This window comes from Schistocerca serialis, chromosome 1 (genome assembly GCF_023864345.2).
Source record: "Schistocerca serialis cubense isolate TAMUIC-IGC-003099 chromosome 1, iqSchSeri2.2, whole genome shotgun sequence".
In the NCBI taxonomy this organism is placed as follows: Eukaryota; Metazoa; Arthropoda; class Insecta; order Orthoptera; family Acrididae; genus Schistocerca; species Schistocerca serialis.
Window position 1 is genome coordinate 1,254,752,632 of NC_064638.1, and position 13,354 is coordinate 1,254,765,985.

The 13,354-nt window shown below is 39.6% G+C and overlaps 1 protein-coding gene across 1 annotated transcript in view; it reads left to right on the forward strand.

Annotated features, from left to right (window-relative positions):
• The window catches only part of LOC126456748 (Down syndrome cell adhesion molecule-like protein Dscam2), a 660,038-nt gene that overhangs the window by 380,163 nt on the left and 266,521 nt on the right, over window positions 1–13,354 (forward strand). Inside the window, exons 10-11 of the mRNA XM_050092498.1 lie at window positions 445–723; window positions 2,724–2,869. Coding sequence (XP_049948455.1) covers window positions 445–723; window positions 2,724–2,869 — 425 coding nt within the window. The remainder of the gene's footprint in view (window positions 1–444; window positions 724–2,723; window positions 2,870–13,354) is intronic.

Here is a 13,354-nt window from a genome sequence, read left to right on the forward strand (position 1 = left end):
CACAGCCAAACAGTGGCTCCAACAGGTTGGTCCAGAGTTTAACCGTGCTGGTATACAGGCGCTGGTTCCAAGATGGCGTAAGACAGTTGAGAGGGGTGAAAATTATGTGGAGAAATGAAAATATTGTTCCTAAATGATGTATCTACACACTGTAATACTTTCAAACATGTAGAATAAAAGATGGATTTAAAACAAAAAAAAGTTGTGTGCATTTCTTTTGTAGTGACCCTCGTATAAATACACTGTCTCAAAAGCCGTTGTATTTCACAGTACGTTTTCTTATTTTTGCCATAGTTTCAGTTATAAGAATGCACTGACGATGGTGAAGCCTTTCTGGAATACGTTTCGATCCAAATGAAAACATTATTTGCAACACGGCAGTCGCACAGCTGGTAGGTGAGCGGCACTGTTGAGCTGACGTCACGTGCGCCTGACTGCCGGCAGGCCCGCCGTACTTGCGCCAGCTGCCGCAGGCGGTGCGCGCCGTGGCCGGCGGGGCGGCGCTGCTGCGCTGCCCGTACGCCGGCTACCCCGTGGCGGAGGTCTCGTGGGAGCGCCGGGGAACCCCCATGTCGGCCGGCCTGCGCCACGAGCTGCGCGACGGTGGCGCCGCGCTGCGGATCCTGCGCGTCGACCCGGCGGCCGACGCGGGTGCCTACGTCTGCAAGGTGCGGGGCGCCGCGGGCAAGCTCGTCCGCGGGGAGCTGCTGCTGGCCGTCACGCGTGAGTACCGCTCCCCCCTGAACACTGGACGGCGCGTCCAAACATCCCACAGTGCATATCAAATGACGGTCAATTTTTCACTGAATTTGGGTTTTAGATTAGATTAGATTTACTTTCATTCCAATTGATCCGTAGTGAGGAGGTCCTCCAGGATGTAGAACATGTCAGAAAAACAACAATACATGACAAATATTTACGAGTCAAACAAATAAGCTAATGGACCATTCCACAGGTCCCAAGTGGCATGGTCATATTTTAATGAACGCTGTACGAAAGAATCATTTTACAAATACTAATGCACTGAATTTAAAATAAAAAAGATTTTTATTTATTTATAAGGTAATAAACGTGTAATACAACTACTAAATACTTATTTACAATGAACACATTGCTGCACTGAACTGGTTCAGAAGTTAGATTGTACTTACACACACACACACACACAAACACAAACACACACACACGCACACACACTTATTTACAATGAACACATTACTGCACTGAAATTGTGCAGAAGTTACATTGTGCTTATATATACACATACAAATCAGTTGCTTCTACTGAGAAATTCATCAATGGAGTAGAAGGAGTTGGCCACCAATAAATCCTTTAGGCTTCTCTTAAACTGAATTTCATTGTTTGTTAAACTTGTTATGACTGCTGGCAAGTTATTGAAAATGTGTGTTCCTGAATAACGCACACCTTTTTGTACAAGACTAAGTGAATTTAAATCCTTGTGAAGATTAGTCTTATTTCTAGTATTGATTCCATGAATTGAGCTGTTGGTTTGATAAAATGATATATTTTTAATGACAAATTTCATTAAGGAATAAATATATTGGGAAGCAGTAGTTAGTATCCCTAGCTCCCTAAACAGGCTTCTGCAGGATGTTCTTGAGTTCACACCACATATAACTCTTACTGCACGTTTTTGTGCCCGGAAAACTTTAGCTTGGCTTGATGAATTGCCCCAAAAAATAATCACAAATGACATTGTGGAATGAAAGTAAGCATAGTATGCCAGCTTTTTCATTTTTATATCCCCTGTGTCTGACACAATTCGCATTGCAAATGGAGATTTGTTAAGACGCTTCAGCAGTTCTGTGGTGTGCTCCTCCAAGTTGAATTTATTATCAAGCTGTAATCCCAAGAATTTAACAGTGTCCACTTCTTCTATCTGCTTGTCATTGTATGTTACGCATATACTCGTGGGACACCCCTTACAAATTCTGAACTGCATGTAGTGTGCTTTTCCAAAGTTTAGTGACAAAGAATTGGCTAGGAACCTGTGATTAATGTCCGCAAATATTTTCTTAGCTGACCTTTCTAACACTAAACTTGATTTGCTATTTACTGCAATGTTTGTATCACCGGCAAACAAAACGAACTTGGTTTCTGGTAATGTTACTGATGAAAGGTCATTGATATACACAAGAAAAAGTAAGGGCCCTAAAATGTAACCTTGTGGGACCCCACATGTAATTAGTTCCCAGTTGGATCATGCCTTATAGCTTGATGCATGTCTCTTTCCTAATAACACCCTTTGTTTCCTGCCAGAGATATAAGATTTGAACCATTTTGCAGCATTTCCTGTTACACTGTAATATTCTAATTTACTTAAAAGGATATTGCGATTTACACAGTCAAGTGCCTTTGACAGATCACAAAGTATACCAGTTGCCTGCAATTTTTTGTCTAATGAATTAAGCACATTACCCAAATTCACCATCATAGTCATCATCATCCACTTCGCAAGTTAGGTTTATCAAGTTATCAGAGACTTTAGATTACTTTAACTGTTGTTGGACCTCGCGTCTTCACCTTGAAAATCCAAATGGTAGAACTACAAGTACATCTGAGCGGAATATGTCCCACGGGAAAAAGCTTAGACAAGCGGTTCGTATGTACTATGGTAGGTGATCCGCCAATTAACATAACCTTGGACAGCACTCGTAAGTGCAGCCAGCTGCCTTTATTTGTCTAATGCCTTCTTCTTGCAGGTCCGCCTGTGGTTGCGCCATTCATCTTCCCAACCGATCTGCAGGAAGGGGCAAGAGCCCAGGTCAGCTGTGCCGTGTCTTCAGGTGATCTGCCCATAAGGTTCTCCTGGCTCAAGGACAATGCACCAATTCCAAAATCTCTGCAGGTACTCTCATTAAATGCAGCACGCTTATCATTGGAGTGTTTATTTTAATCACTACATTGTTCTTCACTATATTATTGCATTTCATGCAGCCCCAGAAAAGAAATTATTGAGTTCTATGACCTTTCCCTTCCCCAAAAAAAAAAAAACGGTTTGAAGCTTGTGGCTTTATTTTATACTTACCCTCTCTCTCTCTCTCTCTCTCTCTCTCTCTCTCTCTCTCTCTCTGTGTGTGTGTGTGTGTGTGTGTGTGTGTGTGTGTGTGTGTGTTTGATAGAGAAAGAGATAGATGTTGAACATAGTTAAGCATAAACCATTGTATGGAAGGAAAAAGAAGTTACTTAAGGCAATCATATAAATGGTCAGCACGTTTCTGTATTTTTTTTAAAGAAAGTATACTACAACTGTGGAACTTATTTGTCCACATGATAGCGAGAGATTGCAACTGTGATACATGCAACATGTGAATAACTAAGTACTCCTAAGCAATGCATTCGTAAACCAGTTTCTAACCTCTTCTTCTGTGTACGAAACGTGTAGCTGTACAGTGGGCCATTAAGTAAGAATTCTGCAAGCATGAAAAATAACATTATTCAAACAATGCCTCAGAGAGGAGTACGACACGCAAACGGAAGTCACCCACTGCAAGATACAATATGAATTCTGTAACTTTCACGCATACGGAATGCATTGTACTGTGCCTGCAACTTACCCTTGAGCAGGAGACTATTTACAATAACTTGAATAAATGTCTGCTGTTCAGTTAATTCTTCTATTGCAACCATACTTTTCCGTTTAATTACTGCTCCTTGCACTGTGCTCTGATGCTGAACTCACACTCTGCTCGAATAATACCTACAACAAAAATACACTGGCTAACATTCACTTAACTGTTACAACTCCGACGGCGCAGCTCTTTCTTTTAAACACAGCTGCGCTCATACAATACTGATACGTGTGTCTACTCGGTGACTGACATTCCAAAATGTTTTTAGTCGCAGTGTTAGAACATATTTAATTACAATTAACGCGGGCATTACCGCTACTCAGATGTGAACATTTTAATTAATTTTGGAGATTCAACGACATTTCATAATTAAGGTAAAAAGATATTAACTCACGATCGTTAATTCGTGTATTGTAAACAGTCACATTGCCAGTTTTGGCATGGTACTACCGTCGATAGACATGGAATATTCACAAAAATGTTTGGTCAAATGCTATAGGAAATAGTTATGTTTTTCATGAAACATTTTTGTGAATATTTCACATCTGTCGTGGAAATAGGTGCCAAAGCCGGTTAGCCGGTTATGTGATCTTTTCTGTAATTATCATGACTTGATAAAAAACACTTAAAATGAAAGAGGCTCGCCTACTATCCTAATGACATTATGTAAATCTCAATACTCATTTCACTGAATAACTGCAGCACCATCTTGTAACCAGTAGGATATTTTCAAACAAATGGAGCTCGATTTTTGCAGTCATTTCATCACAGATGACAAGAAACTGAGGAAAAAAATAAAGATGTTTAAACTAAAAAGGAAAAATATACTACAAAATCCATGCACTATATTTCAGAGCTGTTTCAGATTAAAACTGGTGTTGACCTTACTCCTCTCCTTTTCCATTGTAGGAATATTTTTAAAAAATTTCAATGAAACTATTAAACTGTTCTAGAAAAGTTGATAGCCGCATTAGCTGTTGGTAGATCGCTTATTATAGAATACTGTAATAAATGAGCTATTAACAGCTAATACGGCCACCAAAAAAAATTTTAGAAGATTTTAACTGTTTTTAGAGAAATTTTAAAACATTTCTATCATGTATCTAAGCTGTGGATGTCCAAACCGCAAAATCATACTTTTCAATTGTATTCGGATAAAGCTTGTCAAACCACTAAAGACAGCTCTACTACTGCTCGAAACATCTCAGGTCGAATGTTGGCTACCACCCGCGCTATGCTCATCTTCAACATCCGACGTATTTTAGTGTTCCGTTGATTACCATTGTCCTCAGGTACCCCGGCAGCCAGAAATCTCACGAGTTTAAATCTAGTAATCTAAATGTATTTCTACATGAATACTCTACAGTCCACAATTAAGTGCCTGACAGAGAGTTCATCAAATCACGTTGAGGCTATTTCTTTACTGTTCCACCCTAGAAGAGCGAGCGAGAAAAACAAGCACTTAAATCTTTCAGTGCATCTCTGATTTCTCCTATTTTATTATGATGATAATTCCTCCCTATGTAAGTGGGCGCCAAAAAAATATTTTCATACTCTTAGGAGAAAGCAGGTAACCGAAATTTTATGATAAGATCCTGCCCAACGAAAAACGCCTTTGTTTTAATGAGTACCACGCCGATTAACGTATCATATCAGTTGCGCTCACTCCCCTGCTTCTGTTCGAACTGTTTCAGTGCCCTTCGTTAGCCCTATCTGATGCGGATACCACATCGCATAGCAATACTCTGGAACAGGACGCGTAAGCGTAGTGTAGGCAGTCCTTTTAGTAGACCTGTTACGTTTTCCGAGTGTTCTGCCAATTAATCTTAGTTTTTGGTTTGCTTCACCCACAACATTATCTATGTGACCGTTTGAAATTAATTTATTCGTAATTGTAGCCCTAAGTATTCAGTTGAATTTACAGCCTTTAGATTTGTGTAATTTATCGCGTAACCAAAATTCAGATGATTCGTTTTGGTTCAAAATGGTTCAAATGGCTCTGAGCACTATGGGACTTGACATCTGAGGTCATCAGTCCCATAGAACTTAGAACTACTTAAACCTAACTAACCTAAGGACATCACACACATCCATGCGCGAGGCAGTATTCGAACCTGCGACCGTAGCAGCCGCCTGGTTCCGGACTAAAGCGCCTAGAACCACTCGGCCACAGCGGCCGGCATTTGTTTTGGTACTCTTGTGGATGACTTCATACTTTTCATTATTTATAGTCAATTGCAACTTTTCGAACCACATAGATATCTTGTCTAAATCATTTTGCAGTTATTTTTCATCATCTGATGACTTTACAAGACGTTAAATGACATCATCATGTGCAAAAAACCTACGACTCTACTCATATTGCCTCGTGAATCGTTTATGTAGATCCGGAGCAGCCGAGGGTCTATAACATTTTCTTGGGGAACGCCAGATATTACTTCTGTTTTATTAAAAGACTTTCCGTCATTTACTACGAACCATATAAAAACAGTTTCATTAACTGACAGGAAATCACAAATCCAGTTGCACATATGAGACGATAGTCCATAGACACGCAATATTGGTGGAAGTCCCTGTGAGGTACGGTGTCGAAAGCCTTCAGGAAATCTAAAAATATGGAATCAATTTGACGTTCCCTGTCAACAGCATTAATTACTTCGTTAGAATAAACAGTTAGTAGTGTTTCACAAGATCGATATTTTCTGAATACGTTTGGCCGTTTGCCAAAGAACCGTTTTCTTCGATATAACGCATTATGTTCGTGCACAATATATGTTCCAAAATCCTACTGCAAGTTGACGTTAGCGATATGGGTCTGTAATTCAGTGAATTACTCCTATTTCCATTCTTGGGTACTGGTGTGACTTGTACAGTTTTCAATTCTTTACGTAGGGATCTTTCACGCGCGATCGGTTGTTGGTGTTGTTGTGGTCTTCAGTCCTGAGACTGGTTTGATGCAGCTCTCCACGCTACTCTATCCTGTGCAAGCTTCTTCATCTCCCAGTACCTACTGCAACCTACATCCTTCTGAATCTGCTTGGTGTATTCATCCCTTGGTCTCCCTCTACGATTTTTACCCTCCACGTTGCCCTCCAATGCTAAATTGGTGATCACTTGATGCCTCAGAACATGTTCTACCAATCGATCCCTTCTTCTAGTCAAGTTGTGCCACAAACTTCTCCTCTCCCCAATCCTATTCAATACCTCCTCATTAGTTACGTGATCTACCCATCTAATCTTCAGCACTCTTCTGCAGCACCACATTTCGAAAGCTTCTATTCTCTTCCTTTCCAAACTATTTATCGTCCATGTTTCACTTCCATACATGGCTACACTACATACAAATACTTTCAGAAACGACATCCTGACACTTAAATCTATGCTCGCTGTTAACAAATTTCTCTTCTTCAGAAACGCTTTCCTTGCCATTGCCAGTCTACATTTTATATCCTCTCTACTTCGACCATCATCAGTTATTTTACTCCCCAAATAGCAAAACTCCTTTACTACTTTAAGTGTCTCATTTCCTAATCTAATTCCCTCGGCATCACCCGACTAAATTCGACTACATTCCATTATCCTCGTTTTTCTTTTGTTGATGTTCATCTTATACCCTCCTTTCAAGACACTGTCCATTCCGTTCAACTGCTCTTCCAAATCCTTTGCTGTCTGGGACAGAATTACAATGTCATCGGCGAACCTCAAGGTTTTTATTTCTTCTCCATAGATTTAAATACCTACTCCGAATTTTTCTTTTGTTGCCTTCACTGCTTGCTCAATATACAGATTGAATAACATCGGGAAGAGGCTACAATCCTTTCTCACTCCCTTCCCAACCACTGCTTCCCTTTCATGCCCCTCAACTCTTATAACTGCCATTTGGTTTCTGTACAAATTGTAAATAGCCTTTCGCTCCCTGTATTTTACCCCTGCCACCTTTAGAATTTGAAATAGAGTTTTCCAGTCAACATTGTCAAAAGATTTCTCTAAGTCTACAAATGCTAGAAACGTACGTTTGCCTTTCCTTAATCTAGCTTCCAAGATAAGTCGTAGGGTCAGTATTGCCTCACGTGTTCCAACATTTCTACGGAATCCAAACTGATCTTCCCCGAGGTCTGCTTCTACTAGTTTTTCCATTCGTCTGTAAAGAATTCGCGTTAGTATTTTGCAGACGTGATTTATTAAACTGATGGTTCGGTAATTTTCACATCTGTCAACACCTGCTTTCTTTGGGATTGGAATTATTATATTCTTCTTGAAGTCTGGGGGCATTTCGCCTGTCTCATACATCTTGCTCACCAGATGGTAGAGTTTTGTCAGGACTGGCTCACCCAAGGCCTTCAATAGTTCTAATGGAATGTTATCTACTCCCGGGGCCTTGTTTCGACTCAGGTCTTTCAGTGCTCTGTCAAACTCTTCACGCAATATCGTATCTCCCATTTCATCTTCCTCTACATCCTCTTCCATTTCCATAATATTGTCCTCAAATACATCGCCCTTGTATAGACCCTCTATATACTCCTTCCACCTTTCTGCTTTCCCTTCTTTGCTTAGAACTGGGTTTCCATCTGAGCTCTTGATATTCATACAAGTGGTTCTCTTTTCTCCAAAGGTCTCTTTAATTTTCCTGTAGGCAGTATCTATCTTACCCCTAGTGAGATAAGCCTCTACATCGTTACATTTGTCCTCTAGCCACCCCTGCTTAGCCATTTTGCACTTCCTGTCGATCTCATTTTTGAGACGTTTGTATTCCTTTTTGCCTGCTTCATTTACTGCATTTTTATATTTTCTCCTTTCATCAATTAAATTCAATATTTCTTCTGTTACCCAAGGACTTCTACTAACCCTCGTCTTTTTAGCTACTTGATCGTCTGCTGCCTTCACTACTTCATCCCTCAAAGCTACCCATTCTACTTCTACTGTATTTCTTTCCCCCATTCCTGTCAATTGTTCCCTTATGCTCTCCCTGAAACTCTGTACAACCTCTGGTTTAGTCAGTTTATCCAGGACCCATCTCCTTAAATTCCCACCTTTTTGCAGTTTTAATCTACAGTTCATAACCAATAGATTGTGGTCAGAGTCCACATCTGACCCTGGAAATGTCTTACAATTTAAAACCTGGTTCCTAAATCTCTGTCTTACCATTATATAATCTGATACCTTCTAGTATCGGTTGTGTATATTGCTAAACATAGAGCTATTGTATCAGCATAGTCTGAGAGGACTCTGACTGGTATACAATCAGGACCGGGGGCCTTGCCTTCATCAAGTAATTTAAGCTGATTTGCTTTGATCTTGGTGGCCATGTAGTTTGGAACGATTGGACAATGATTTGGTTTTCTCCAAATGTGTTACGGAATAAGCGGATGGCCTTGCAGTCAGTGAGAATTGGAGCTCCATTGCCCATCAAAACAGTCCAAAGCACCTCTATCCCGTTGAGTAGGGCTCACATGTTGGCGAATCAGGTCACAGTAATGTGTGCTGATCACGCTGTATGTCCTTGGTCCTCGCTGACCGAGTTTCTCTCTACGTCACCGTGTCAGTAACGGTGCCTAAAGGCAAATCATTGCACCAACACTATTAACAAGTAAATCCTGCAGTGCCCTGTCTGGACATCAGTTTGATAAAGTTTAGTACCTGTATAGTAAATAGTTTTCCATCTACACTGTCTCAAGTAGCGACAGTTTAATTATAACCATTCTTTAGAACAAATTATCCAGATCTGTAAGGAAGCAGATGTACGAGAGATGAGAGATATGATACCGCGAGAGGAATGTGACAAATCACTGAGAGACATAAGTTGAAACAAGGCATCTGGGCAACATTCGATGGGTAGTGCTGAGTTCCTTGGCAGTATAAACTATGATAAATATGCAAGATACAATTCCCCTCAAACTTCAAGAAAAATGCAACAATTCCAGAATGAAAGAAAGAAGGTGCTAACAGGTGCAAATATTGTCGAGCTATCACTGTAATAGGTAGTGGTAGCAAAATACTGTCACAAATTATTTACAGAAGAGTGGAGAAACTGGTAGTAGCTGTTGTCGAGGAAAATCAGTTTTGTTTCTGAAGAAATGTAGGAACATGTTTGACAATATTAAACCTACGACATATTTCACAAAATAGTATTACGAAAGGCACACCTACATTTACAGTATATGTAAATTTAGAGAAAGCGTTTGATAATGCTGACTAGGATACACTCTTTGGAATTCTAAAGGTATCAAGGGTAAAGGACCGATGGACACGAAAAGGATGGATTAATTTAGATGCGAATGAGCCAAGGGTGTAGCCTGTGTTATTCAATTTGCACACTGAACAAGCAGTACAGGAATCCAAGGAGACATTTGGAAACGCCTTAAAAATTCACAGAGAGCAAACAAAAAATTCGAGGATTAACTACGAGATTGTAATTCTGTCAAAGACGGCAAAGGACCTGGAAGATTATTCGAACGGAAAGGATGGTGCTTGAATAGAAGTTATAAGTCGGATATGAACAAGGCAACACAAAAGTAATGAATTGTTGCTGAATTAAACTAGGTGAATTTTAAGGAATTAGATTAGGAAATCAGATACCGTACTAAAAGTAGTATATAATTTTTGCTACTTGAGTAGAAATGTAAATGAAGCTGGCTGAAGCAGATAAGATATAAAATGTAGACTGGAAGTGACAAGAAAAACATTTCTCTAAACGACGAAATTTCTTTACAGTGAATATAAATTTGTTTAGGACGTCTTTTCTGACGATGTACGTCTGGAGTGTAGTACGGAAGTAAGTGTGGACGAGAAATAGTTCCGACAGAAGAGGCAAGAAGTTTTTGAAATGTGGTGCTACAGATAATGCTGAAAATTACATAGGTTGATCGGGTAACTATTGAAGAGGGCTGAAGCGAATTCGAGACAAAAAAGGTTTATGGTACAACCTGACTAAAAAACGAATCGGTTGCCTGGACACGTGCATTAAAGCATAGATAATTTAGTAATGGATGAAAATGCGATGGATAAAAATACTAGAGTAAGTCCAGTGCTAGACTTTTGTAAGTAGATTATGATTAATACATGTTGCAGTAGTCATACGGAGATGAAGAGGCTTGCACAAGATAATAGTGGTGATCTGCATCAGTTCACTTTTCGAACTAAAGACCGCAACAACAACAATTTCCATGTTGTTATTAATTTTTCACCATATTGTAAACATTCTTGCTCATCAATCCTCTATATATATATACATATACTGTTAATTTTGGGACGGGTCGGTAAATAAAGAAGTGCAGTTGAAGCGTTCTCACGAATGTGCATATACAAATATTGGTTAAAAAATGTTATTGCAAATTTTGGCTCTCACCTTAGTCTCAGGGGATGATTTCCACACTTGGTGCATTAGTTATACTGTTCCACACCCGCGCATTTGCTATAGTTTTTGAATTAATTATTCACTCAGACATGAGTACAGTTAATGCTAGGGAACAAAAATTAGGCGACTATCATAGCAAAATCAGTTTTTCACGACACAGTTCAATTACTATTTATTGGCGTTGTCCTTTCCTTTCACACAGTGAAAATAGCACTGATGAGACGGTTTACAGTTTTACTTTAATAATACTTTGACTCCGAGCCCCCAATAGCAGTAATGTAGGCTGCTATAAACGAAAATTACTCTATCAATTCGAAACGAATCACAAGTCCCACTGTCCTTTTTGTTCTAACAGTTTCTGCGCGAAATCACAGTTCGCCATATGTTCACTTACGACGATATATACCTCGTAAATCGTACTCACACAAATAATCGTAGCACTTCCAGTTCACCAAATGTATGCTTGCACACTTGCACTATTAAACAATGCTCTTTGTCGAAATAAATCCGCCCGAAAAAGAATTCTCAAACGACTACATGGACCACCTTCAAGTGGTGCTTGCTCGCCACCCACCCTCCAAAACGACTGACCAACGACTGACGCCTGGCCAAGATGGTCGCTCGCTTATAGATTAGATTAGATTATATTTACTTTCATTCCAATTGATCCGTAGTGAGGAGGTCCTCCAGGACGTGGAACATGTCAGAAAAACAACAATACAAGACAAATATTTACAACTAAAACAAATAAGCTAATGTACCATTCCACAGGTCCCAAGTGGAATTATCGCCATTTTTTAATGAACACTATATGAAAGAGTCATTTTACAAATACTAATGCACTGAATACAAAATTAAAAAGTTTTATTTATTTATTTATAAGGTAATAAACATGTAATACAACTACTATAATACTTATTTACGATGAACACATTACTGCACTGAAAAGGTGCAAAAGTTAGATTGTACTTACACACACACACACACACACATATTTACAATGAACACATTACTGCACTGAAATTGTGCAGAAGTTATATATATCAGTTGGTTTTACTGAGAAATTCATCAATGGAGTAGAAGGAGTTGGCCACCAATGAATCCTATAGGCTTCTCTTAACGTGAATTTCATTGGTTGTTAAGCTTTTTATATAGGCTCGGACGTCAACCCCCCCCCCCCCCCCCCCCAATTGCCACTACCCGGTTATGCAAGTACCAATCTCACCAGTTAAGGTTACAAATTTTGATAAACGCATCCCTCGACAAAAATAAGTACACCATCGGACCCGCGCTAAAAAGTACATCTTATTTACTATGTTACATTAATTTCTAGGATTATTCTATCGCCCGCAAAATAAGTTTTAGTTTTTGCAAAATTTCACCACTTAGCGAAAATTTGTTTGTTTACACCTGTGCTGCAAAGTTTTAACATAGAACTGCATATAGCACCGTTTTTAGACGTAATCTATAGCGATCCACACATTGCGCTGCTCAAAATCGTCATATCTATAATAATTAACTAATGATCGGCGATAAATGTTAATAATAATTTACAAACAATGAAAACTACTGCAAGTTAAGCGTATAGTATAACTTAACTAGTCTAAAATACGTGTGATGTCACCCAAAATATTATATAGTGCTGTTCTTTACGTCATGAATTTTTTATTGAACAATTTTCCCTCAAACTTTGTTATTCCTCTTTACGGGCTTAATTATTTATGAATCTTAACATATGACTACGGCACTCGATCCGCTATGACGAAAAGCTTTTAATGAGTGCTCACTCATCCCTGTAAGTTTTTATTTATTATTTGTATTGATCCTTCAGTATTCGTGATAGTAACCGATTTTGAGGTTACTATAACTTCTGCGTCTCGTGACTTGAAATAAAGATCGATCTTTCAGAAGGTGCATATTGCTGACCACAATCCACTGCCGCATCGCTCTTCACCGTAAGTTACTTAGTTTTCGCGTAATGCGCGAGAAAACAAACAATGGCCCAAGCTGCGGGCCACGTGGCCGCCCGGCGGTGGAGACCATCCCAACGACCGTTGCAAATCTCGCCACGCGCTTCCGTGAATGGCGCGCCATGTAGCGCGCTCGCTCTTCACAAAGCAATTCTTGCATACTAGAAACATCCATCTAGTAACGGGGGATTGCACCATCACAACTTGTAGTACATACTGCAGTGATCATCGCTCGAGAGGCAGTACTGACACTGTGACGCAGCAATTTGGGCGACATACGTACCGATTTTATTAATTGGTAACCTATGTAAATCCTTATATTATGAGCCCCCAAAAGACTAGCTGTAGAAAGGGTGCGATAATTTGTTCGCCGGTCAACATTTACTGGTCATTAAGAGTCGGCACCATTCGGTGCACTTTGTATCAATAGTTATCTG